The 23,413-nt window shown below is 42.7% G+C and overlaps 2 protein-coding genes across 2 annotated transcripts in view; one reads left to right on the top strand and one right to left on the bottom strand.

Moving 5' to 3' along the window:
* The window catches only part of LOC139170589 (E3 ISG15--protein ligase HERC5-like), a 43,316-nt gene that overhangs the window by 12,313 nt on the left and 7,590 nt on the right, over window positions 1–23,413 (bottom strand). The window contains exons 6-17 of the mRNA XM_070758016.1: window positions 22,198–22,328; window positions 19,099–19,247; window positions 18,737–18,810; window positions 18,399–18,502; window positions 17,204–17,263; window positions 16,133–16,235; window positions 11,811–11,991; window positions 9,461–9,627; window positions 8,708–8,809; window positions 7,521–7,559; window positions 4,951–5,055; window positions 4,765–4,872 (exon numbers count right to left, since the gene is read on the bottom strand). Of these exons, the coding sequence (XP_070614117.1) occupies window positions 4,765–4,872; window positions 4,951–5,055; window positions 7,521–7,559; window positions 8,708–8,809; window positions 9,461–9,627; window positions 11,811–11,991; window positions 16,133–16,235; window positions 17,204–17,263; window positions 18,399–18,502; window positions 18,737–18,810; window positions 19,099–19,247; window positions 22,198–22,328 (1,323 nt within the window). The remainder of the gene's footprint in view (window positions 1–4,764; window positions 4,873–4,950; window positions 5,056–7,520; window positions 7,560–8,707; window positions 8,810–9,460; window positions 9,628–11,810; window positions 11,992–16,132; window positions 16,236–17,203; window positions 17,264–18,398; window positions 18,503–18,736; window positions 18,811–19,098; window positions 19,248–22,197; window positions 22,329–23,413) is intronic.
* Window positions 2,791–3,173, top strand: LOC139170592 (phosphatidylinositol N-acetylglucosaminyltransferase subunit Y). The gene has a single exon (XM_070758020.1). The coding sequence runs from the start codon at window positions 2,875–2,877 to the stop codon at window positions 3,088–3,090; it is 216 nt and encodes a 71-aa protein (XP_070614121.1). The 5' UTR covers window positions 2,791–2,874; the 3' UTR covers window positions 3,091–3,173.

The following is a 23,413-nucleotide window of genomic DNA, read 5'->3' on the forward strand; positions in this document are numbered from 1 at the left end:
TCAGGATTTACTCAATTTGTATCCTGCCTCACCAAAAACAAACAAACAAAAAACCAACAACAACAAAAAGAGATCCACAGAAAATCTTATCCGTTTACATAGAACAGTGTTTTCCAACCTAGGCAATTTGAAGATGTGTGGCCTTCAATATCCAGAATTCTCTCGCTCTCATGTTACTCTAGGAATTCTGGGAGCTGAAGTTTCCTGACTGAATCCTTTTCCTCTTGTCAATCAAGGCTCAATTCAGGTTACTGCGAATATTTTTCTTAACAAGGACGGTTTAAAGGTATTCAACCTTGGTAGACCTTTTAAGATGTGTGAACTTCAACACCCAGAATTCCACAGCCGCTTCTATTCTATTCCATATTTTTGCTATTCTATTCTTATTCTATTCCATATTTTCGTTATTTTATTTTATTGTATTCTTATTTTATATTTCCTCTATTCTATTCCATATTTTCTCTATTTTATTTTATTCTAATTCTTACTTTATATTTTGTTCTATTCCATATTTCCTATATTCTATATTTTCTCTATTCTAATTCTATTCCATATTTTCTCTATTCTGTTCCATATTTTCTCTATTTTATTCTAATTCTATATTTTCAGCTCTATTCCAAATTTTCTCTATTCTAATTCTGTTTTCTCTATTCTGTTCCATATTTTCTCTATTTTATTCTATTCTTATTCTATATTTTCCCCTATTCTGTTCCATATTTCCTCTATTCTATTGCGATTCGATAAAAGCCTTGGCTGCGGTAAATCCACCTAAACTAGGCTGCCAGTTTCCCAGCCATCTCGTTCCCCTTCTCCCGAGTCCGCCCTCCTGCTTTGACGAGGAAAACCAGCAGTCCAAACCCCGGCCGGAACTAAAAGCAGAGTGCTTTAAAAAGTACACCGGGGTTCTATTTGCAAGCACTCTGCTGCCCCGGAAGGAGTTTCCATTCCAAAGGCAGTTTCCATTTCCGGGCCGGTTTGACCTTTGGCGCTCCGCAGCGAATCATGCTCGCCTTGCCCGGCCTACGGCTGCTGACTCGCATCCCGCGCCACGGGCTTCTGCGGGGGACTTGCGCGGCGGCGGCGAACGGAGGAGGAACCACCGCCCAAAGACCGGCTTTCGAGGCCGGGCTGCTGGAGATCCTCGTCTGTCCCCTGTCGAAAAAGCCGCTGAGGTCAGTCCGGGAGGGTTTTTTTTTGCCCGTTTTCCTATCCCGCCCGGTCTCGTTTAGCCGCCGCGGCTTTTGCGCCGTTTGCCGAGCGCGTCGGGCCACGCTCGTTCCCCGCCGTGGCCAGCAGGCCTTCCCGGTGGCGATGGGTTGTGCAGTCTCAAGGCGGAGGCTTCCCGCCAGGCAGGGAAACTCATTCCCTTTCCCTAATTCATTCCCAGTAGTTTGGAATTGAATGGTTTATGAAGCCTAGGTATTTACAGTATATGCTATTTAATAATATATATATACGTTACACACACACACCACCTTTTTTTGCTGAATTTGAAAATTATATATTTCTTTTATCAGCAAAAACGTTACACACACACACATATATGCATGTATGTATATTAGAAATATTAATATTTATATTATATAAACATATATAGTATAAACAATATATATATATACCATGCATATATTTTATGTATGTTATGCATGTGGTATATGGTTTTTATATAATGGGTTTTTTGTTTTTAATATTAGATTTGTTTACATTGTAACATTGTTATTGTTGTGAGCCGCCCCAAGTTTTCGGAGAGGGGTGGCATACAAATCTAATAAATTATTATTATTATTATATTTATATATATAATTAGATTTCTAATTTAAATGTTATGTGTGTGTGTATGTATAACATATTACATATATGTAATATATGGTATAATGTAGGATTAATGACTTCATAGAAACTCTAGATAAGTTGACTTATAAACTGTAAACTCTGTCTTCTGACAGAAATGCTTACTCCATCCTCCTCCAAATATCTGTGTACTGGGGAGGAATAAACGGTTCTGTCAGAAGCATCTTATTTCCTTCATAGATCTTCATGTGGAAGTATCAAATCATGAAATATCTTGGGTATTATAGATTATTCAGTTCAAACATAAACATAGATCCATCCTAAGATAAAATACAGGAAAGAGTAGAAGGGCAGACCAGATGGACCATGAGGTCTTTTTCTGCCGTCAATCTTCTATGTTTCTAAACATTAATACAGTTCAACAATTCCTATTTCTGGTAGATGATGCAGAATAGTCGTAGTATTTTTTACAAAGGCCCCCTCAGAAATCCTTATCAAGATAACTTTACATAGATCTTTCTTTCTTTCTTTTTTTCTTTCCTTCTTTCTTTTTCTTTCTCTCCTCCTTCCTTCCCTCCCTCCCCTTTTCATTTAATTTCTCCCCCTCCCAATAGCCAATTTTAAAAAAGCATTCTAGATGTTGGGTTGCTGTGCAGCTTTGCACTGAGTAACTTTTGTCCATGATTAACTGACCCACACCTAGAGAATTTTTTGCCAGTGAGCTGAAGTCCTGCCCACTCAGGATCCCTCTTAAAGTGTATGCATAGTTCCTCTTCTCCCAAGTGCTCAGTGTCCCTCCCTTCAGCCAGTGCTAGCTTACCATTTATGTATATAGCATGTTTCTTAAATCAAGAACAATAATAAATCTCACGTGACATTATTTGCTATGTTTTCTAGATATAACGAATCCACAAATGAGTTAATTAATGAAGAACTAGGTATAGCGTACCCCATCATAGATGGCATTCCTAATATGATACCTCAGGCAGCAAGAATGATTGGCAAGGAGAAGCAGGAAACGGAACCTGAACAAACCTAGAAGATTATCCTCTTGGAAGGAAGTTGGAAGACAAGCGGAGTAAGATGTTTCCTTCGTTTCCTACCATGACTGTGCTTGTGCCGCTGTTGTCTTTAGCCGGCCTCTTCTACTCAGCCAGTGTAGATGAAAACTTCCCCCAGGGTTGCACAAATACCACAAGCATATGTTTCTACAGCCTGCTGCTTCCAATCACAATCCCAGTTTATGTATTTTTCCATCTTTGGACCTGGATGGGCCTTAAACTTTTTCGCCACAACTAGATCGTGCTTAACTCTTAAGAAGCCTCTTAAAATAAAGAATGGAGTGAAGCTTTTGGAAAACCCATTTCTTAATATTCTGACCCTTGCAGCATGCCTGAAATGAAACAGAGGCTAACTATCTTCAGATGCAAGTACATCCAAGCAAATTGAAAAGTCCTTTGCTCTTTATGGCATGCCTACAGTACGGAAGTAGCATCAAAGCAGACAGGAATTTCAAACAAGAAATCAAATATAGAAATCAAAGAAGCAATATGAAGTTAAACAGGCAAATCTTCTCCCAGTGAAGGATCTTAGACAACAAAGCAAAATGGATGTGGCTGCTTGTGAAGGAAATGTAATTTTTTTAGTCTTCGGTAAAAAAAAATCAGTTATTCCAAAAGACAGTTTCATTACTTGATGATTACAGGCAATTATTTATATAGATTAATTATTATCTGTAATTCATAGATGAAAAGACCTGAATGAAAACTAATGTTCAAATATATTTCAGCTTTGAATGTGTAACAAGGTCACAGGTATACTATATAGAGTTCTTGGCTTACTGACAATGTCATGTTAGACTTGATTCTTCTTCGATGAAGCTACACCATTATTCTGCAGAGACCCAGAATTTTGAATTCAGATCCACAAATAAATTAGAGTGTTGTGTCATGAAACTTGACACTAAATGAAAAACAACAAAATTGAATAGGAAATGGTTTCTAATAAAGTATCTGCAGTGCCTATGTATTTTGTATACTTACTATTGTAATTTTATATATGCTGAGGAATCTTTTTAAAAGTACGCAATATTTCTATTCAGATTGAATAAGGAAAGGATCAAAATGAGGTCTCAACTAGAATTACTCCCAACATTGCAGTTGGTTGCATTTCAAAACGATCCTCTACATCAGTGTTTTTCAACCAGTGTGCCGTGGCACACTAGTGTGCCGTGAGACATGGTCAGGTGTGCCGCGAAGCTCAGAGAGAGAAAGAAAACAAGAGAGAGAGAAAGAAAGAAAGAAAGAGAGACAGAGAGAAAGCAAGAGAGAGAGAAAAAGCAAGAGTGAGAGAGAGAAAGAAAGCAAGAGAGAGAGAAAGAAAGCAAGAGAGAGAGAAAGAAAACGAAAGAGAGAAAGAGAGAAAAAGCAAGAAAGATAAAAAGAAAGAGAATGAGAGAGAGAGAGAAAGAGAGCAAGAGAGAGAAAGAAAGAGAGAGAAAGAGAGAGAGGGAGGGAAGGTGGGAGAGAGAAAGAGAGCAAAAAAGAGGAAGGAAGGAAGAGAGAAAGAAAGGGATGAAGAGAGAGAAAAAAGAAAGGGAGAGAAAGAGGGAGGGAGAGAGAAATAGAGCGAAAGGAATAGAGAGAGAATTTTTTTGTACAAACTTTTTTTACCCCTCCCCCCCACTCAATGTGCCCCATGGTTTTGTAAATGTAAAAAATGTGCCGCGGCTCAAAAAAGGTTGAAAATCACTGCTCTACATCACTGGAGTCAAATTCAATTGCGTCACATGACATATTGTGGTGTTTTTTGCCTCTGCGGAGGTGGGGTAGGCATGGCCTGTGGGCCATCAGTTTGACAAGCCTGCTCTAGATTGTTACTTCTCAGTTGAGAGGCAAATGCTTTTCACTGTCTTATAACATATGTGTCACATAACCATAGTTTGATTACAGATATACAAAATTGGATACTTACTCGAAAAAAATGCTGAAAGCAAATTTCTTCTGCACTTCTTAGATAGTTCCAGGTATCCTGTAGTAAATCCTGCTTCCTTACATTCATTGTCGAGATTATAAAGTATGTCTAGGATAAAAGCAACTGGGTTACGAGCCATTTTCGCAAATTTGGTTAACGTTGCAATATGTCCCTAGGTATACATACCTTCCTATATTCCAAGTCCAACATTTGGCACTTTGTTTTATGCACCACAATTTTATCTTCAAGATTCAAGATCCAAGGAAATTGGCTGAACACAGGTAAAGCCAGCTGAAATAACAAAGAGGAATTATTTATGATTTAAGACATGTACATTTTAAAGTTGACTTACTATAAACCAAAACCCAACTAATCACATTACAGCTCAAGAATAAGAGCCACTGAATCCAGTCCACAATAAAAGCAACCATTTTAATAGAAGACAATGTCTGTAGCTCATGGCTGAATTGTGAGATTCTTGGTGCTCTCTGCTCTTAGTTCTTTGCTTGCAGATGTTTCATTACCCAACTAGATAACATTATCAGTGCCCGTATGTGGGGTTTATTGCTTGTTTACCCTACCCTGGGTGAGGGTGTGATTTTCTCCTTGATTATAATATTTCCTGTCTGGTGTTAATCCGTGTTTAAAACTATGTTAATCCATGTTTAAAACTATGCATTTTAAAACCCACAGTTATCTAGCACAGAGGTTCTCAACCTGAGGGTCGGGACCTCTTTAGGGGTCAAATGACCATTTCACGGGGGTTGCCTGAGACCATGGGAAAAGACAAATTTCTCATGGTGTTAGGAACTAAAGCTTCTATTCTGGCGCCTTGGAACATATTTTTGCAATCCGACCAATCAGGCGTTTACAGTGGGGGTGTCCCTCTGACCTTCCTGCCAATCAGCTTAAAGCTCTGTTGGGAGAATTGACGCTAGACCTATGGTTGGGGGTCACCACAACATGAGGAATGTATTAAGGCAGTGTTTCCCAACCTTTTTGGAACCGCGGCACATTTTTCATATTTTCAAAATCCTGGGGAACATGGAGGGGGGGGGGCGCTAAAAAAAGTTTGGACAAAAAAAATCTCTCTTCCTCCCTTTCGCTCTATTTCTCTCTCCCTCCCTCTTTCTCTCTCTTCCTTCCTTCCTCTCATTCTGTCTCCTCCTTCCTCTCTCATCTCTTTCCTTCCTCTCCCTCTTTCCTTCCTATCTCTCTTTCTTTCTCTCCCTCCTTCATTCAATTTTCTCTCCCTCCCTTTCTCTTCCTTTTTCTCTATCCTTTCTAGTTCTTACTCTTTCTTTCTCTCCCTCCTTCATTCAATTTTCTCTCCCCCCCTTCCTCCCTCTTTCCTTTCTCCCCCTCCCTTTCTCTTCCCTTTTCTCTATCCTTTCTACTTCTTACTCTTTCTTTCTCTCCCTCCTTCATTCAATTTTCTCTCCCTCCCTTTCTCTCTCTTTCCTTTCTCTCCCTCCCTTTCTCTTCCTTTTTCTCTATCCTTTCTACTTCTTACTCTTTCTTTCTCTCCCTCCTTCATTCAATTTTCTCTCCCTCCCTTTCTCTCTCTTTCCTTTCTCTCCCTCCCTTTCTCTTCCTTTTTCTCTATCCTTTCTACTTACTCTTTCTTTCTCTCCCTCCTTCATTCAATTTTCTCTCCCTCCCTTTCTCTCTCTTTCCTTTCTACTTCTTACTCTTTCTTTCTCTCCCTCCTTCATTCAATTTTCTCTCCCCCCTTCCTCCCTCTTTCCTTTCTCCCCCTCCCTTTCTCTTCCTTTTTCTCTATCCTTTCTACTTCTTACTCTTTCTTTCTCTCCGTCCTTCATTCAATTTTCTCTCCCTCCCTTACTCTCTCTTTCCTTTCTCTCCCTCCCTTGTTCTCCCCTGGGGCTGCCTGTGCCTGCCCTGCACCACCCAACACGGACGGACAGCCCCCGGTCGTCGGTTCGTCGCCCCCCACCCCACCACGGAGGGAGATCGGGCTGGCGAGGGCGGTGGATCCGCGTCCCCAGCCGCGTGGAGGGAAATCCGGCAGGCGCGCCCCTGGAAAAGCCTACAGGGAACGGTGCCCGGGGCCGCTTTAGCCGCCCCCCCCGCCATCTCCCCGCAACTGCCTGCGCCACTGCAGCCGCCCCCCCCCCGCTCCCACCGCCAGTGCCCTCCCGCCGGGCCCCAAAGGACACTTGCCGACGACACGGCCAGGTGTGCCGAAGACAACGACAGGGAAGCTTCAGCTGGGCGGGGTGCTGCCGTGCCGGTGCCTCCGACCTCCCGGTTCCTGCTCGATGCCGCAGTTTCTGGCGCTCTCCTGCTGCGCCACAAAGAAGGAAGGCGGGAAAAAGGCGCGAAGAATGGAGCTCTCCTTCTTCCTGCCTTCCTTCTTTGGGGCCCAGCAGGAGAGCGCCAGAAACCGCGGCATTGGGCAGGAGCCGAGAGGTCGGAGGCACCGCACCGCCCCGCCCAGGCAGCACACCTGGCGGTGTCTCGCGGCACACTAGTGTGCCGCGGCACACCGGTTGGGAAACGCTGTATTAAGGAGTCATGGCATTAGAAAGGTTGAGGATAGTCCCAGATCGCATCATTTTAAAACTTAATGTTCAGTCCACAGTATTAATGTCAATGGCCAGGAAAGAATGGCTCCATATTTCTTTTAAGATATTTCTAGCAAAATATTTCCCCTTTTGACCAAAATGAATAAAAACAGATATATTTGACCAGAAGAAATATAAACTTAATGAAATAATATCTATACAACTTACATTTATATTAGAACACATTGAGCCCAGCTGAAACAATATCTGCTCACAAAAACAAAACAAAAATAATTAGTAAAGTACATTGCAATTATGTCTAAAGAGCTATCCCTTTGGTGGAATAAGTACCAGTGCTCCTTGGGAGCTATTCTATGCAAAAATTTGCTATTAGCTTCCACTATAGTCACAAATAAATAGACACATTTACTTTTTATTTACAGGGGCATTTGAAAATAGTTTGCTGATCTATAGGTAAAACTCAAAAAAATTAGGATATTGTGCAAAAGTTTATTTCAGTAATGCAACAAAAGTTGAAACGTAATATATGAGAAAGACACATCTGGAATCAACTCCCCCCGGAGATTAGGACTGCCCCCACCCTCCTTGCCTTTCGCAAACTCCTCAAAACCCACCTCTGTTGTCAGGCATGGGGAAATTGATTCCCCTGGGCCGTTTCCGCTTTATGTATGGTCTGTATGAGATGTATGATTGTTTTTTAAATTGTTTTAATGTATTGGATTTGTACTGTTTTTTGTTGTGAGCTGCTCCAAGTCTTCGGAGAGGGGTGGCATACAAATCAAATAATAATAATAATAAAAATAATAACACTCTGCAGTCTGCATTGGTTGCCGATCAGTTTCCGGTCACAATTCAAAGTGTTGGTTATGACCTATAAAGCCCTTCATGGCACCGGGCCAGAATACCTACACGACCGCCTTCTGCCGCACGAATCCCAGCGGCCGGTTTGGTCCCACAGAGTTGGCCTTCTCCGGGTCCCGTTGACTAAGCAATGTTGTTTGGCGGGACCCAGGGGAAGAGCCTTCTCTGTGGCGGCCGTGACCCTCTGGAACCAGCTCCCCCCAGAGATTAGAATTGCCCCCACCCTCCTTGCCTTTTGTAAACTCCTTAAAACCCACCTTTGTCGTCAGGCATGGGGGAACTGAGATATTCTTTCTCCCTCTCAGGCCTATACAATTTATGCATGGTATGTTTGTGTGTATGCTTGGTTTTAATAAGGGTTTTTAGTCATTTTTAATATTAGATTTGTTTCATGTTGTTCTATTGTTGTTGTTAGCCGCCCCGAGTTTGTGAAGAGGGGCGGCATAGAAATCTAATAAATAAATAAACAAACAAACAAACAAACAAACAAACATTAAAAAGTCCAAATTTAAAATAAAAAAATAAGCACTTACATTGTAATTGAATTGGAACCTATCCCAATGTATAATTATTTTCTTTACTTCGGGTACATAAAAATTACTTTCCTGAATTTTGAAGCCAGACCTGAAATTTACCTGTGTATATATAAACAGGATTAGAGTAAATGTTAATCAGGGGACAAGACAGATAAAATGTAAACCAAAGCAAATTCTGCACTTGTCAAATTAGCAGCATTTACACTTAATTTTAATTTAATTTTAATACACAGATGTTTTAGAAGGTTTTTCTAGAAGGCAGCGCCCAGCAGAGTGCCCGTTTTTGCGATCCTGGGATTCCCCTCCTGGGATTTCCCTACAGCATCGCAAAAACGCAGAAGTCAGGAGGTGGGATTTCCCATGGAGGGGAGCCTCAGGGGAATCCCAGCAGCGCAAAAACGGGCGCTTGCAACGGAAGTCCAGAGGCTGGGCATCCCAGCGGCGGCGGGGGGTTCGTAAGGCGAAAAAAGTTCGTAAGAAGAGGCAAAAAAATTCCAAACCCCGGGTAAGTATTTCGAAAACTTCGTATGACGAGGGGTTCGTATCACGAGGTACCACTTTATTCTGTGAAGTTGGGTTACAAGGATCAATCATATTGCTTGTACTGTTTTAATACAATGGAAGAAAGGAAAATGTAGAAAGTATCAAAAATACTAAAAAACAAAAAGCACCATTCAAACTGAATGTTGGGGGGAAAAAACACCCAATAAAACTACTATTCATTCTTTTCAGTCAAAGTTTGTTACTTACCGCATAAAGCATTTGGGAAATGTTAAGTGGTATAATGCATCCATTTTTGTTGAAATACCAGTTACTCTGCTGTTTATTGTACAAAACCATGTTAACGCCAATAAGCCTTTGAAACATGGACACCAGATCCTTAAAGAAGCACACTTCTAAATTGGACCATAGAGTTTCTGAAAAGAGAGCATGTTAGTACTGTGTACATAACTGGTTGGGTTGGACAATATATAAACAAGCGATCAATGTACAGTGGTCCCCCGATTATCGCGAGGGTTCCGTTCCAGGACCCCTCACAATGATCGGTTTTTCATGAAGTAGCGGTGCGGAAGTAAAAAACACCATCTACGCATGCGCAGATGGTGTTTTTACTTCCGCCGCAGCAACGAGAAGCCGAAGATTGGGGTTTCCCCGCCGCCCACGCAAACTCCTCGCTGCTGCCGCGCCCGCCGCTTGTCCGCCCGCCGCTTGTCCGCCGCCTGCCTGCCCGCGCGCCCGCCCTTCGCCCACCCACGCCGTTTGCTCGTGCCGCTTCCCAGCTGAGTCCTGAAGTGAACTTCCGTGTTTGGCTTCAGGACTCAGCTGGGAAGCGGCGCTGGGGTTTCCCCGCCGCCCACGCAAACTCCTCGCTGCTGCCGCGCCCGCCGGCTGCTTGTCCGCGCGCCCGCCCTTCGCCCGCCCACGCCGTTCGCTCGCGCCGCTTCCCAGCTGAGTCCTGAAGCGAACTTCCATGTTTGGCTTCAGGAGTCAGCTGGGAAGCGGCGCTGGGGTTTCCCTGCCGCCCACGCAAACTCCTCGCTGATGCCCGCCGCTCGCCCTCCCGCCAGCAAGAGGGGGAAGACCCAGGGAAGCCGCCCAGCAGCTGATCTGCCCGGCGCCATCTACGCATGCGTGGCCATAGAAAAAAGGCCGCGCATGCGCAGATGGTGTTTTTACTTCCGGGTTGAAAAATCGCTATACTGTATAGCCTTTCGCAATGACCGGGATCGCGAAACCCGGGGGATCACTGTATATTTAAATGAATTATAACACTATAGCTTTAAGAGTTAGTGCTGCAGTTAGCCATAAGAGGGAGCCAGAAACATCTCTCCCTTTCTCTGCTAGTTTTTCTGTGTGACTATACCAGGGGTCCCCAAACTAGGCAACTTTAAGACTTGTGGACTTCAATTCCCAGAATTCTCCAGCCAGTTGAAGTCCATAAGTCTTAAAGTTGTCAAGTTTGGAGACCTTTGGACTATACTATAGAACTGTGTGTTCAGATGATGTTTTAATATATTTTGTAAGTAAGGCTTGCAGTATTGTTTAATGTATTGAGAGAGGCTTGTAATATTGTAGATGTATTGTGAGTATTGACTGATGTACTGTAATTGTGTATGACTAAGATTGTTCTTGACTAAGCTATTTGCCAAAGTAAATAATATTTATACACTTAATGAAGAGGTGGGCTGCTAAGGTGGAATGGTGATGTGTGCTCGCCTCCGTGGCTCTGTGCAGGTAGCAAAATCGCACAAAGAGAGGCAGGTGCGCCCGTGTTTCGGTGCGGTTCTTTGTTTCCGTGCATATACACAAGAAAATTGTTATTAAAAAATAAACCTCAAGTCCAAGAGAGAAAGAGCTCTTCTAAACACAGGGGCAGCTCTACTCAAAGTGAGAGTTCTTCCTAATCAGAAACATAGAAACATAGAAGATTGACGGCAGAAAAAGACCTCATGGTCCATCTAGTCTGCCCTTATACTATTTCCTGTATTTTATCTTACAATGGATATATGTTTATCCCAGGCATGTTTAAATTCAGTTCCTGTGGATTTGCCAACCACGTCTGCTGGAAGTTTGTTCCAAGGATCTACTACTCTTTCAGTAAAATAACATTTTCTCATGTTGCTTTTGATCTTTCCCCCAACTAACTTCAGATTGTGCCCCCTTGTTCTTGTGTTCACTTTCCTATTAAAAACACTTCCCTCCTGGACCTTATTTAACCCTTTAACATAATTAAATGCTTCAATCATGTCCCCCCTTTTCCTTCTGTCCTCCAGACTATACAGATGGAGTCCATGACGTCTTTCCTGATACGTTTTATCTTAAGACCTTCCACCACTCTTGTAGCCCGTCTTTGGACCCGTTCTATTTTGTCCATATCTTTTTGTAGGTGAGGTCTCCAGAACTGAACACAGTATTATTCCAAATCGGGTCTCACCAGCACTCTATACAGCGGGATAACAATCTCCCTCTTCCTGCTTGTTATACCTCTAGCTATGCAGCCAAGCATCCTACTTGCTTTTCCTACCGCCCGACCACACTGCTCAGGATAAGAGAAATCATGTCTCTTGTGTCTGTGAGTCCTACAGAGCGCCTGCCTTACCCAGTGCTTGTTTGCCTTCCTTTGGGAGTTGCCAGATTGCTTCTGCCAGTTGGCTAAGAAGGTGATTCGAATCCAGATCTTGATTTTGTAAAAGAACAGGCACAATGAGGAAGAACCTGAGGGCTTCTGGTGAGGTTGGGGAGTGAAGAGAACCCAGAAGGCTCTTCAACGCCTTCTTCACCTTGAAGAGAAGAAAAAAAAATCATTGTTAAGTGAGACCTTTATTAATGCGCCCCATTTTACAACCTCTCTTGCCCTAGTTGTTAAGTGCATCACCGCAGCTGATAACTTAATAACCTGGTTGTTAACTGAATTTGGCTTCCCAATTGGTCGCAAAAGGGGATCACATGACCTTGAGACACAGCAACGGTCGTAAGTATGAACCAGTTGCCAAGCATCTGAATTTTGATCCCACGATCATGGCGATTCTTCACAGGTGATAACTGAAAAATGATGATGATGATGATTTCTGAGGACTCAGGGTGGCTCACATGTCAAAAAACAATATACAGTGGTACCTCCACCTAAGAACACCTCTACTTACGAACTTTTCTAGATAAGAACTGGGTGTTCAAGAATTTTTTGCCCCTTCTCAAGAACCATTTTCCACTTACACACCCGAGCCTCCGAAACTGTAACCGGAAAAGGCAGGGAAAAGCCTCCTTGGAGCCTCTCTAGGAATCTCCTGGCAGGAAACAGGGCCGGAAAAGGTGGGGAGAAGCCTCCGTGGGGCCTCTCTAGGAGTCTCCTGGGAGGAAACAGGGCCGGAAAAGGCAGGGAGAAGCCTCCGTGGGGCCTTTCTAGGAATCTCCTGGGAGGAAACAGGGCCGGAAAAGGTGAGGAGAAGCCTCCGTGGGGCCTTTCTAGGAATCTCCCGGGAGGAAACAGGGCCTCCACCCTCCCTGTGGTTTCCCCAATCGCATGCATTGTTTGCTTTTACATTGATTCCTATGGGGAAAATTGCTTCTTCTTACAAACTTTTCTACTTAAGAACCTGGTCACGGAACGAATTAAGTTCGTAATTAGAGGTACCACTGTACAGTATACATAACTAAAAAAATCCAATTAATATAACTAAAACTTTAAAAAACACTAATAAAGTTAAAACCGTCCATTACATGGTCATAAGTCACTATTTTCAGTGCTGTGGTTAACTTTGAACAGCCACTAAGTGCATTGTTATAAGTCAAGGACTACATGTAGGAAATATTTGAGCATAATAGCATGATATGATTCCTTCCAACTCTTTCCTGAGTTTTACAATACATGTATGAGACAAAAAAGTGCACCATACTGAATACAGCACAAGGAGAATCAGAGAGAAAATATTTGAAATGTAAGTCAGGGACAGACTGAGAGTTATCTGTTAAGAGACTTCTCTAAGGTTGCAAAATAAATTAGGCCTATGGCTTGCAGGGATATGCAGACTTTACATTTACATTTCTCTTTTGAAACATATTTATTCCAACTGTTCCAAAGAAAGTGAAGCAGTTTACTGGAAATTAATCCTCCAAATTGGAACGACTTCATGGTGTTCCAAATAAAACACACCTGTTTTAAGCCAACCGAGTTCAGCAGGAAGAAAACAAAATTCTTTTCCCTGAATGTTCAATTTTGTTATTTGTAGGAGCTTTAATAAACAAATAAATATATTAAATGTTTTCTCCAGCAATTATTAATGGGTCCTCTAGGGCAGAGGTCCCCAACCGCCGGTCCGCAGACCGGCACCGGGCCGTTGGGGGTTTTCAGCCGGTCCGCGGCGCCAGGGTCCCCTCGGCCTTTCCGCACCACCAGCGGCGCTCCCCCCGCCAGCCAGCCAAGCCCCGCGCCCGCCGGAACCGGCTCCTCGCTCTCCCCCCGCCGTCCGCCGCGTTTGCAGGAGGTGGGGAGGGTCGGGCGGCCCGCCAAGGCCAGGGGGGACGCTGCTGCCCCCCCCTTCCCTCTCTCCGCCCGCCGCTGCGCCTCCTTGACGCCGAGAGGAAATGCCGGCAAAGGCTTTTCTCAGCGGAGGTCTTCAATGTCGGGGGCGCACGGGCGGTTGCACGCGCTCCCTATCTCCCTGCTAGCCCACTCGGAGTATTCAAAATAAGAAAAACCTTTGCCGGCGAAGGCTTTTCTTATTTTGAATATTCCGAGTGGGCTAGCAGGGAGATAGGGAGCGCGTGCAACCGCCTGTGCGCCCCCGACATTGAATATCACCTTCGCCGGCCCCACCTCTCCTGCAAACCCCCTTGCTGAGAGCCCGGGGCGAAAGTGCTCTCGCAAAGGTGAGGCGGGCAGGGCGTGCGCGCGTCACCGCTGAGAAGAACGGAGAACGAGAGTGAGTGATAGCAACAGACAGCAAGATAGAGAGAAAGTGAGAAAGAGAGAGTGAGAGAAAGGGGGGGAGAAAGAGATAGCAAGAGAGAGAACAAGAGAGAGAAAGAGCGTGAGAAAGAAAACAAGAAAGAGTGAGAGAGAGAAAGCAAAAGAGACAGAAAGAAAACAAGAGAGAGAAAGTGAGAAGAAGAGAGAGAAAGAGGGGGAGAGAGAGAAAGAGAGAGGGGGGAGAGAGAGAAAGAGAGGGAGAGAGAGAGAGAGGGAAAGGGGAGAGAGGGGGGAGAGAAAGAGAGAGGGAGAGAGAGAGAAGATAAAGGAAGAGGAGAGAAAGGAAGAGAAAGAAAGAAAGAGGGATAGAAAGAGAGAGAGTGAGAGATGCTCAGTGAGCCTTTCTTTGAAGTTGCCTTTCTTTCTTTCTTTCTCTTTCTTGCTTTCTTTCTTGCTCTTTTTCTTTCTCTCTTTTACCTTCCCTTCCTCTATTTCTTCTTTTCTTTCTCCTTCCTACCTTCTTCCCTTACTCTCCCCTTTCATAAGTTTCCTTGCTTCCTTCCTCTGTTCCTGTCCCTTCCCCCCTTCTTTCTTTCTTTCCTTCCTTCCTTTCCTCCATTTCTTGCTTTCCTTTTCCTTCCTCCCTTCTTTCCTCCCTCATTCCCTTCTTTCACTCCTTCCTCTCTTACTCTCCCCTTTCACACCTTTCCTTGCTTCCTTTGCACCCTTCTTCTGTTCCTGTCCCTTCCCTCTTTCCTTCCTTCCTTCCCACCCTCCGTCCATTCATTCACCCATTCCTCTCTTGATCGCCCCTTTTACGGCGCCGCTGACAGCTAGCTCCCCCCCCCCCACCGGGCCATGGAAAACTGGTCTAGCTTAAAGCCGGTCCCTGGTGCAAAAAAGGTTGGGGACCTCTGCTCTAGGGCAGTGTTTCCCAACCTTGGTAATTTGAAGATATTTGTACTTCAACTCCCAAAATTCCCCAGCCAGCATTTGCTGGCTGGGGAATTCTGGGAGTTGAAGTACAAATATCTTCAAATTACCAAGGTTGGGAAACACTGCTCTAGAGGACCCATTAATAATTGCTGGAGAAAACAGGGGTACAGGAATAGTTTGGTGGGGGTACATGTTCAGAAAAATTTCTGAAATACATCTTGCCTTTTCCAATTTCATATTTATGTGAAGTTGCTTTTTCAGCATTTGTAGACATTAAGTCAAAAAAAAAGGGACAGACTATTGGGCGTGGAAACACATCTCAGATTAAAATTAACAACCCCGGGAACCAAATTATGACGATCTGTCGCCTCAGCACAAACAATTTCATCCTTCTCATTGATCCAAATAAATGTTATTTATAATACAGTGGTACCTCGACATACGAGATTAATTCGTTCCAGACCCGAGCTCGTAAGTCGATCAACTCGCATCTCGAACGAATGCCTTTAGACTTTGTTTTTCGCGCCGAGATAACCGGAAGCAAGGATTCTTGCATCACCTAGTGGAAGCTCAGCTCGTATCCCGAATTTGAGCTCGGGTGTCAAACAGAAATTTTGCTCGCGTCGTGGCTCGTAACTTGGAATACTGTACTCGCATGTGGAGCAGCTCGTATCTAGAGGTACTACTGTATAACTTTTATTTATATTTTATTATGAATAATTTTATTTTTTGTTTATTATTATTTTGTGTATGTACTAAAAAAATTAAAAAATATATTTGGATTGTTATTAAAGTACATCCATTTTTTTTGACGAGGGGTACTAAGTGTTACGAAAATTATAGAAGAGGTACACGTGCCAAAGGTTTGGGAAACGCTGCTCTTGGGTAAAAGAATTGCTGGTCTTGAATAGACCCTGCATTCTTCTGCATCCATAAATTACAGAGACAACCTTGGTATAAGAATTTCTTATAGGTTTGTTAGCCATTCAGAATTATTTACTTGGATTGACTCCCCAAAGACAAATACCAGGAAATATTCTATTATATTCTATATATGAAATCTTAAGGACATGTTATACCGTTTTGAAGACTTTAGGGTTAGCGACAATCTTCTTAAAGAAAAGAAGAACAGCTGACATATCAACACCAACAGTCTCTTCAAATGTTCTGAATTTTTCCACTCTGCAGGAAACATTAAGATCAATCACCATCATAGTCTCTCCTCTATTTCATGGAAATTTACACCCATGGAAATTTATAAAGCCCTTCATGGCATCGGACCAGAATATCTCCGGGGCTGCCTTCTTCCGCACAAATCCCAGTGACCAGTTAAGTCCCACAGAGTTGGCCTTCTCCGGGTCCCATCGACTAAGCAATGTCGTCTGGCGGGACCCAGGGGAAGAGCCTTCTCTGTGGCAGCCCCAACCCCCTTGAATCAGCTCCCCCAGAGATTAGGATTGTCCCCACCCTCCATGCCTTTTACAAACTCCTTAAAACCCACCTCTGCCATCAGGCATGGGGGAATTGAGATATCTCCCCCAGGCCGATATAATTTATGTATGGTATGTTTGTGTGTATGTCTTGTTTTTAAATAAGGGGTTTTTAGATATTTTTAAATATTAGATTTGTTATTGTACATTGTTTTTATTATTGCTATGAGCCACCCCAAGTCTGCGGAGAGGGGCAGCATACAAATCTAATTAATAATAATAATAATAATAATAATAATAATAATAATACACATTGTGAAAGATTTGGCTTAGATTTGGCTTACTCTGTTAATCACAAGGTTATAGCAACCAGACCCCTTTTATAATAATTAGTATGCTCCACAAAACTGATAGAAGTAGCACTTAGACTTATATGCCACTTCACAGTACTGTACTTTACAGTCCTCCCTAAGTAGTCAGCTAATTTCCCTCAACAATCTGGCCCCTCATTTTACCAACCTTGGAAGGATAGAAGGCTGAGTCAACCTTGAGCCAGTCAGAATTAAACTCCTGGCAATCAGCAAAATTAACCTGCAATTTTGCATTCTAACCACTGCACCACCTCTGATAAATACACCTCCTTCTTAAGTTTTGCTCTACGTTAAGCACGCCTTCCTTAACTTATAATGGTATATCAGTTCTTTGATAGATGGAAGTTACCTCGGTTGGAGAAAGCTGCCATTGATACAAGCTGCTGATGAGAAGATCAAGTTAATATTCCTGTTTATGGAAAAGAAACACAGGCGGTGTTTTTTTATTAGGTTGATTGCAACCAAGATGAAATAAACAAGAATCTTTAGTTATAAAGCTACCTAGCTGCTTCCAACTTCGTTTTGAAAATGAAGCTACCATTTTGTGGTGAAATGTCAAAAAAAAGGTCTATAACAGTCTCCTCCATTTTACCATCATCTAGATCAGTGTTCCCCAACCTTGGCAACTTGAAGATATCTGGACTTCAACTTACAAAACTTTTGCCAGACCCATCCTCAAATACAGCTCATCTGTTTGGAACCCGTATCGCATCTCAGACATTAACACCCTTGAAAATGTCCAAAGATACTTCACCAGAAGAGCCCTTCACTCCTCCACTCGAAACAGAATATTCTACGAAAATAGACTAACAATCCTGGGCATAGAAAGCTTAGAACTAAGACGCCTTAAACATGATCCAAGTATTGCCCACAAGATCATATGCTGCAACGTCCTGCCTGTCAATGACTACTTCAGCTTCAACCGCAACAAAACAAGAGCACACAACAGATTTAAACTTAATATTAACCGCTCCAAACTTGACTGTTAAAAATACGACTTCAGTAACCGAGTTGTCGAAGCATGGAACTCATTACCGGACTCCGTAGTGTCAACCCCTAACCCCCAACATTTTTCCCTTAGACTATCCACGATTGACCTCTCCAGGTTCCTTAGAGGTCAGTAAGGGGCGTGCATAAGTGCACCAGTGTGCCTTCCGTCCCCTGTCCAATTGTCTCTCCTTATCTCATTTATCTTTTCTTCCTTTCAAATATGTTCACCTATACTTTTATATCTTTTCTTCTATTCTTTTCTTTATTTATATTATTAATCTATTTTTTTCAATGTGTATTATGTATTAGACAAAATAAATAAATAAAATAAATAAATAAATAAAATGATGAAAACGTGATTGCAAGAAGCTGCATCCACATTGGGATTTAACTAACGATGGGAGCTGGGATTTGCTGGAACTGCTATCGTTAAGTCAATGATGTCACAATTTATGACCACATCACTTAGCAATGGAGTTGTCAATCTCAATTACTGTTGATAACTGGGGACTACCTGTCTCTTTGCAAGAACTGATTACCCCTGTGTTGTTTACCATTTTATATTATTCCAGCAGCTAGGATCGGAATTGGACATCCATTTGGCAAATTTTTCCTCCTCCACTGTGGCCAGAGTTTGTGTTACATTAGTGTATGCATTCTGCAAAAAAAGAAAACAAAAGGTAAAAATGTATTTTCACATACCTTGTACAATGTATATGCTTCATGTTTAAACCAACCACAACACTCCCCCCCCAAAGCTTCAGGCAAGTCCTGTTTGACTTATGACAAGGCAAAAATCTAGAAGGATTTTTGTTAAAAAAAAATTCAACTAAATGTTGGAATTTTATATTACAGTTATACATGTTTGTTGGCAAGTTTGCCATTTGTTTACCTTTTCTTCCAGGTGAAGCACAATACTTCGATTGTTTCCGGCAACGATTTTAACTACCTTGTCCAAGGTGCTTCCTTTAGTAAGAGACAGGGAAAAAAAGTGACTCTTCTTCCCTTAAGATTAAGAAAGACTTCTATCTAGAACCTGGTTAGTAGAGGGGGTATCAAACTCGTGGTCTATCAAGCCACACCCACAAAATAAGCCACGCCCACAACGTGGTGGTAAAAAAATTTGTGAACCTTCACTGCATGTTTGTAACTGAAAAATATAAAACTTTTTCTTTAAAAAAAAAATCATATTCGGCCTTGGGATGTAGCTTTACTCTGCATACAACATTCAACTTGAAAAATGGTGGGACTTACTGTATTTCATGTGTTTATGATGAATATCCAGGTTGAGAGGAAGAGGAACCAGGTTGTCACTTTTTCTTCCTTCTCCAAGTTGCCCTTCTGCTCCGTAGCCAAACGAATGTACTTCCCCAAGCGCTGGGACATAAACCAACGTGTGCCACCTGTTTGCAGAATCACAGATAGAAGTCTTGTTGATCTCATCAGGCCCTTATAAACTGAGATGGTACTAGGAGTGTGTCAGGACGAAGCCATCGTTTGATTTGGAGACTTCTGGCCCACTACATATAGGCCTATACTGTTTACTGTTTATGTATATTATGCTGTGTGCATGTTTTTTAAATGATGGGTTTTTAGCTTTCTAAATATTGAATTTTTATTATATATTGTTTTCTGCAGCTGTTGTGAGCCGTCCCGAGTCTGCGGAGAGGGGCAGCATACAAATTTAATAAATAAATAAATAAATATTATGCTTTAGTCTGCTATGGGAATTTGGGAGGGGTTGCTGCATAGAGGGAAATAGAAATGTAGCCATAGCAAATTCTAGATTCTCAAGGTCATCCTTTGTTCGACACCTGCCTGGAAGTTGATGGGAATAACATAATAATAATTAATAATAATAATTTATTGGATTTGTATGCCGCCCCTCTCCGCAGACTCGGGGCGGCTGACAACAATAATAAAAACAGCATGTGACAATCCAATTAATAAAACAACTAAAACCCCTATTATAAAACCAAACATACACACAAACATACCATGCATAACTTGTAATGGCCTAGGGGGAAGAGTTATCTCAACTCCCCCATGCCTGGCGGTATAAATGAGTCTTGAGTAGTTTACGAAAGACAGGGAGGAATTGAGACATTTCCCCCGGGCCTATATAATTTATGTATGGTATGTTTTTGTGTGTGTCTTGTTTTTTAAAATAAGGGGGTTTTAGATAATTTTTAATATTATATTTGTGATACATTGTTTTTTATTGTTGTGAGCCGCCCCGAGTCTGCGGAGAGGGGCGGCATACAAATCAAATCAAATCAAATCATCAAATCAAATCAAATCAATCAATAAATAAATAACGGACGCATTGGCTTGAAGGAAACTAGTCAATGTGATGAACTTGTGGGTGTGTCAACAAGGGAATGTAAACTGGGTGGAGAAACCCTGGTAGCCTTGGACTCGGGTTTCTCCCAGATGTGCCAATATGGCTCTGCTAATAAATTGGAACATTGAGGAATGTTACGCCTCGGACTCTGATTTAATTTCAGATGCTATTTGGAATCTTGACAGACCATTGACCACAACATATTCCTCTTCTGTTGTTTCTTTAAGATTCTGAAGCAACATAGTCCTCGGCTTATGACCACAATTGAGCCCATCATTTCTGTTAATGGACCTTTGCCCCATTTTATGGCCTCAGTTGTGAGTCACTGCAGTTGATAAGTTAGTAACAGGGCTGTTAAGTGAATATGGCTCCCCCACTGATTTTACTTGTCAGGAGGTAACAAAAGTTGATCTCATGCTGGCTGGGGAATTCTGGGAGCTGAAGTCCACAACTCTTAAAGTGACCAAGTTGAGAGACCCCTGCCCTAGAACATTGCAACCCTCGTCAACATGAACCAGCTGCCAAGTATCCAAATTTTGATCGCAGCCACCTGTCTGAAATGTGATGGCAAATGTACACGTGTACAGGCTTCCCTGGAGTTTGGGACGCTGAAAAAAATGGCCGAATAAGCAACCGGAAGTTCAGAAAAAGGGACTTCCGGTTTGCCCACTGTGTTGTTTTTTTTGCACTCCAGAGGGTTCAGGGAAGCTTCCTGAAGCCCCGGAGTGTGAAAAACAGCCCAACGGACCAACTGGAAGTTCAGAAAACTCATTTCCGGTTTGCCCGTTGTGTTGTTTTTTGCACTCCAGGGCTTCAGGGAAGCTTCCGTGAAGTATCCAGAGGGCCAAATGGCCTCCCCCAAGGCTGAAAATTAGCTTTGAATCTATTGTGTGTTTGTGCATTGTTGCAGTTGAAGCTGAAGTATTCATTGACAGTAGGACAGTGTGGAAGATGATTTTATTAACTACATTTAGATCAGATTGAAAGTGACGTAGTTCTAAGCTAAAGGGGGGGAAGGAAGGACAGAAGGAAAAGGGGGGACATGATCGAAACATTTAAATATGTTCAAGGGTTAAATAAGGTTCAGGAGGGAAGTGTTTTTAATAGGAAAGTGAACACAAGAACAAGGGGACACAATCTGAAGTTAGTTGGGGGAAAGATCCAAAGCAACATGAGAAAATATTATTTTACTGAAAGAGTAGTAGATCTTTGGAACAAACTTCCAGCAGAGGTGGTTGGTAAATCCACAGTAACTGAATTTAAACATGCCTGGGATAAACATCTATCCATCCTAAGATAAAATACAGGAAATAAAGGGCTAGATGGACCATGAGGCCTTTTTCTGCCGTCAGTCTTCTATGTTTCTATGTAAATAAGCTCAAAATTTCAAGTCTGGTGGAATAAGGTATTTTGTTGCGAGTAGACGAGTGGAGGATTTCTTCTTGTGAAATATTTCTAGACTTTCTCAATTGTATTAATGTTCGTTATGCAGTGCGGGTTTCATACAGGTGAGCTGTATTCTAGAATTGGTCTAGCAAATGCTTTGGGTGCTCTGGTTAGCAGTGTAATATTGCCAGAGAAGAAGCTATGTAAAATTAGATTAACAACCCTTAGTGCCTTTTAGGCAATGCTGTTACTGTGGGCTCTGGCACACTATATAATGTTATATTACATTATATTACCTATATTACATTACAGGTAATAAGCAGCACCTTGATTCCAACTAGAGCCATACTGGCACAAGTACATGAAGTTCATGAAGCAGAGTTATCAGACAGACATGCTAAAGCATCACTTCTGCTTCTGTAATCTGGACCAGTCGAATTTTCCAGTTGGTCTTCAAAGGCAACTCAACAGCATGTATTGGTGTATGTGTTTCTCGTAGTTGTTGTTGCCTCTGTTCTACTGACATACAACTTTGGAGGGCAGGAAACCTTTTTCAGATTTCACTTGGTATTAGTTGTCCTCTGGGCACCATCAAATATTTGGAAGGAAAAGGGATTTCTTACCTTCCGCACGCTACCTGGTTCACTTGTGCACCGAACAGCTCTGCCACCAGACGTGGAAACAGTTCATCACAGGTGGAATTGTGGCCAAGCTGACCATAACGGCCGGATCCAAAGGTACAGACCAATCCATCCTTAATGAGAAAGAAGAAAAAAACATGGCATCGTTCAATACAAACCCTTTGTCACTTGGCTGGGAATATTAAAAATTGTATACATTGTGAAGGGAAGGAGGAATGGTAGTACAGTGGAACCTGTACTTATGAACTTAATTCCTTCCGTGACCAGGTTCTTAAGTAGAAAAGTTTGTAAGAAGAAGCAATTTTTCCCATAGGAATCAATGTAAAAGCAAATAAGGCGTGAGATTGGGGAAACCACAAGGAGGGTGGAGGCCCTGTTTCATCCCAGGAGATTCCTAGAGAGGCCCTGTGGAGGCTTCTCCCCAACTTTTCTGGCCCTGTTTCCTCCCAGGAGATTCCTAGAGGGGCCCCATGGAAATTTCTCCCCGCCTTTTCTGGCTCTGTTTCCTCCCAGGAGATTCCTAGAGGCCTCACGGAGGCTTCTCTCCACCTTTTCCGGCCCTGTTTCCTCCCAGGAGATTCCTAGAGAGGCTCCATGGAAGTTTCTCCCCGCCTTTTCTGGCTCTGTTTCCTCCCAGGAGATTCCTAGAGAGGCCACACGGAGGCTTCTCTGACTTTTCCGGCCCTGTTTCCTCCCAAGAGATTCCTAGAGAGGCCCCACGGAGGCTTCTCTCCACCTTTTCCGGCCCTGTTTCCTCCCAGGAGATTCCTAGAGAGGCCCCACGGAGGCTTCTCCCTGCCTTTTCCAGTTACAGTTTTGGACGCTCGGGTTTATAAGTGGAAAATGGTTCTTCAGAAGAGGCAAAAAAAATCTTGATCACCCGGTTCTTATTTGGAAAAGTTTGTAAGTAGAGGCGTTTGTAGGTAGAGGTACCACTGTACATAGTAGAAAGTATATAGTCTATATCATATAGAGTCCTCGGAGAGGGGTGGCATACAAATCTAATAAATAAATAAAATCAGTGATGGCAAACCTGTTTTGGTTCCCGTGCCAAAAAGTTGGGTCAAAGGAGGGTTTGTGTGCATGTGTGCTCATACCCATAATTCTATGCGTATGTGCAGAAGCCTTTGTGTATGTGCAGAGGGCTCTTTGCCAGCCGCTTTCAAGGAACAGGGGTGTGACCAGCTAGCCATCGCTG

Source organism: Erythrolamprus reginae, chromosome 7 (genome assembly GCF_031021105.1).
Source record: "Erythrolamprus reginae isolate rEryReg1 chromosome 7, rEryReg1.hap1, whole genome shotgun sequence".
In the NCBI taxonomy this organism is placed as follows: Eukaryota; Metazoa; Chordata; class Lepidosauria; order Squamata; family Dipsadidae; genus Erythrolamprus; species Erythrolamprus reginae.